The 4,066-nt window shown below is 56.4% G+C and overlaps 1 protein-coding gene across 1 annotated transcript in view; it reads right to left on the reverse strand.

Annotated features, from left to right (window-relative positions):
* Positions 1-456: 456 nt before the first annotated feature.
* The window catches only part of CAMK2B (calcium/calmodulin-dependent protein kinase II beta), a 22,919-nt gene continuing 19,309 nt past the window's right edge, over positions 457-4,066 (reverse strand). Inside the window, exon 7 of the mRNA XM_009883464.1 lies at positions 457-558. Coding sequence (XP_009881766.1) covers positions 457-558 — 102 coding nt within the window. The remainder of the gene's footprint in view (positions 559-4,066) is intronic.

Consider the following 4,066-nt stretch of genomic DNA (forward strand, 5'->3'; position numbering starts at 1 on the left):
ATGGACACACGTCGTGGACGGGCTGTGGGGATGGACCCGGGGACAGGGGACGTGGAGAAGGGACAGGAGGGAGGGGGGGACCCGGGTACAGGGACCTTGGGGACAGACACACAGGCCATGGGGACAGAAACACGGACCTTGGGGACAGACATAAGGGTCATGGGGACAGACAGACCATGGGGACAGACACACGGACCTTGGGGACAGACAGACGGGCCATGGAGACAGACAGACCATGGGGACAGACACATGGACCTTGGGGACAGACGGACCATGGGGACAGAAACACGGACCTTGGGGACAGACATAAGGGTCATGGGGACAGAAACATGGACCTTGGGAACAGACGGACCATGGGGACAGACACACGGACCTTGGGGACAGACAGATGGACCATGGGGACAGACACATGGGCCATGGGGACAGAAACATGGACCTTGGGGACATACATAAGGGTCATGGGGACAGACAGACCTTGGGGACAGACAGACGGACCTTGGGGACAGACACACGGACCATGGGGACAGACACACGGACCTTGGGGACAGACACATGGACCTTGGGGACAGACAGATGGACCATGGGGACAGACACATGGGCCATGGGGACAGACACACGGACCTTGGGGACATACATAAGGGTCATGGGGACAGACAGACCATGGGGACAGACACACGGACCTTGGGGACAGACACACAGGCCATGGAGACAGACAGACCATGGGGACAGACACACGGACCTTGGGGACAGACACATGGGCCATGGAGACAGACACACGGACCTTGGGGACAGACAGACAGACCATGGGGACGGACACATGGGCCATGGGGACAGACAGACATACTGTGAGGACAGACAGAGGGACCATGAGGACAGACAGAGGGACCTCCACACACCCAGGGCCCCCACAGCTCTACCACACCGGTATCAGCATCCCCACGGCCCAGTGCCCTCCCAGCATGTCCCAGTACCATTCCAGTGCATCCCAATACATCCAATTCCATACCAGTGTCTCCCAGTCCCATCCCACTGTGGCTCAGTGCCACCTCAGTTCCCAACAATAGTTCCCAGTTCCATGCAAGTGCATCACAACACATCCCAGTGTGATCCTATTGCATCCCAGTGACGCTCCAGTGCACTATGATACATCCCAGTGCATCCCAATATGCCCCAGTTCCATCCCAGTGCAATCCTAGTGCATCCCAGGGAAACCCCAGTACATCCCAGTGCATTCCACTACATCTCAGTTACATCCCAGAGTGTTCCAGTACCATTCCAGTGCATCCCACTACACCCCCGTTTACACCAGTACATCCCAGGGCCATCTCAGTGCATTTCAATGCAAACCAGTGCCAGCCTACGCTGTCCCGATGCTTCTCCAAGCTTTCCAGTTCACCCCAGTTCCATCATCAGAGCACCCCAGTGCCTTCCTGTTGCATTCCAGAGTGTCCCAGTGCCCTTCCAGCACATTCCAGTTCACCCCAGTTCCATCCCAGTGTCATGCTGTTGAATCACAGTGTGTCCCGGTGCACCTCAGTGCAATCCCAGTGTGTTCCAGTGCCATTCCAATGCAGTCCACTCCACTATATCCCAATGCCTCATTTCATCCTGATGCCACACCAGTGCATCCCAGTGCCATCCTACTGCATCCCAGTGCCACTCCAGTGTATTCCAATACAGCCCAGTTCCACCCCAGCATATCCCAGTGCTATTCCAGAGCATATCATTACACTCCAGTTCATACCAGTGCATCCCAGTGACACCCCGCTGCATGTCAGTACCAATCTACTGTGTTCCAGTGGTATTCCAGTGCATCCCAGTACATCCCAGTTACTTTTCAGTCCATTGCAGTACCATTGTATTGCTTCCCAGTCCATCCCAGTGCCATGCTAGTGCATTCCAGTATACCCCAGTTCCACCCAAGTGCATCCCACTGCCATTCCAGTGTGTCTCAATTTGTCTTCGTATCATCCCACTGTATCCCAGTGCATCCCAGTGCTATCCCAGTCCATCCCAGTGCTATCCTAGTCCATCCCCGTGTCACCCTAATGTGTTCCAGTGCCATTCCAATGCATCCCAGCTCCACTCCAGTATATCCCAGTGTATCTCAATGCCACCCAGCTGCATCCCAGCGTTTCCCAGTGCATTTCCAGTGTATTCCAATACAGCCCAGTTCCATCCCAGTATGGTCATCCTAGTGCATTCCAGTGCCACTCCAGGGCCATTCCAAAACAGTTCAGTTCCACCCCAGTATGTCCCAGTGCTATTCCAAAGTATATCATTACACTCCAGTTTGTCCCAGTGCATCCCAATGCCATCCCACGGCATCTCAATGCCATTCTGCTGTGTCCCACTGCCATTCCAGTGCATCCCAGTACAGCCTAGTTCTATCCAGTGCATCCCACTGCCATTCCAGTGCATCTCAATTAATCTCACTACGATCCCACTGTGTCCCGGTGCATCCCAGTGCCATCTTACTGCATCCCAGTGTGACACTGTGCATGTCAATGCAACCCAGCGCCATCCCAGTCCACCCCAGTGCCATCTCAGTATATTCCAGTGCATCTCAATGACACCCCAGTGCATGTCAGTGTATCCCAGTGCCGTCTCAATGCATCCCAGTGGCATCCCAGTGCACCCTAATGCACCTTGGTGCTGTCCCAGAGCATTCCAGAGCATCCCAGTGCCATCCCAGTGTGTCCTCATGCCATTGCAGTGCATCCACATCCACCCCAGTTCCGTCCCAGTCCACTCCAATGCATCCTAATGCAATCCCAGTGCATCCCAGTGCCATCCCAATGCATTCCAGCACCTTCGCAGTGCATCCCAGTGCCCTCTCGGTGCATCCCAGTGCATGCAATGCATCCTGGTGACATTCCAGCATGACCCCACTGAATCCCAGTGCCATCCTAGTGTATTCCAGCACCCTCCCAGTGCATCCCAATGCACCCCATTGGATCTTGATGCCACCCCAATGCGTCCCAGCAACATCCCAGTGCATCCCAGCTCCATCCTCGTGCATTCCAGCACCCTCCCTGTGCATCCCAGTGCCATCCCAGCTCCATTCCAGTGCACCCCAATGCATGCTGGTGCCATTCTGGCACCATCCCGCTGCATCCCAGCTCCATCCTAGTGCATTCCCAGCTCCATCCCACTGCATCCCAGTGCACTCCCATGCATCCTGCTATCACCCCAGTGCACCCCAGCTCCATCCCAGTGCCACCAAATTGCATCCCAGTGCCATGTCAATGCACCTCAGCTCCATCCTAGCGCATTCCACTACCCTCCCAGTGCATCCCAGTGCCATCTCAATGCATCCCAGTGCACCCCAATGCATACTGGTGCCATCCCAGTGCCATCCCAGCTCTACCACAGTGCATCCCAGTGCACCCCAATGCATCCTGGTACCATCCCAGTGCATCCCAGTGCCATCTCAATGCATCCCAATGCCATCTCAATGCATCCCAGTGCCATCTTAGTGCATCCCAGTGCCATCTCAGTGCATCCTGGTGCCATCTCAATGCATCCCAGTGCCACCTCAGTGCATCTTATTGCACCCCAATGTATCCCAGTACCATCTCAATGCATCCTCATGCCATCTCAGTGCATCCCAGCTCCACCCCAGTGCATCCCATTGCACGCCAATGCATCCTGGTGACATCCCAGTGCATCCCAGTGCCATCTCAATGCATCCCAGTGCCACCTCAGTGCATCCCAGTGCACCCCAAAGCATCCTGGTGTCATCCCAGTGCATCCCAGTGCCATCTCAATGCATCACAGTGCCACCTCAGTGCATCCCAGCACCCTCCCCGTGCATCCCAGCGCCAGTCCTGCCCCGCAGCCCTCCCGCGCCCCCGTCACCTTTTGTGTCCTCATCCTCGATGGTGGTGTTGGTGCTATCAGACGACTCCTGCCAGCGGGAGGACGGTGGTGCGGGGGGAGAGATACAAACAGAGAGGGTCAGAATGTGGCCCAGTTGGGGATGGGGAGGGGGGAAAGAGCCCGGCTGGGGCTCGGCAAGACCCCGGCGATGCCGGATGCCGCGGTGGCGGCGGGGGGAGACGGG

The sequence above is a fragment of the Charadrius vociferus genome, unplaced genomic scaffold (assembly GCF_000708025.1).
Source record: "Charadrius vociferus isolate BGI_N301 unplaced genomic scaffold, ASM70802v2 scaffold1084, whole genome shotgun sequence".
In the NCBI taxonomy this organism is placed as follows: Eukaryota; Metazoa; Chordata; class Aves; order Charadriiformes; family Charadriidae; genus Charadrius; species Charadrius vociferus.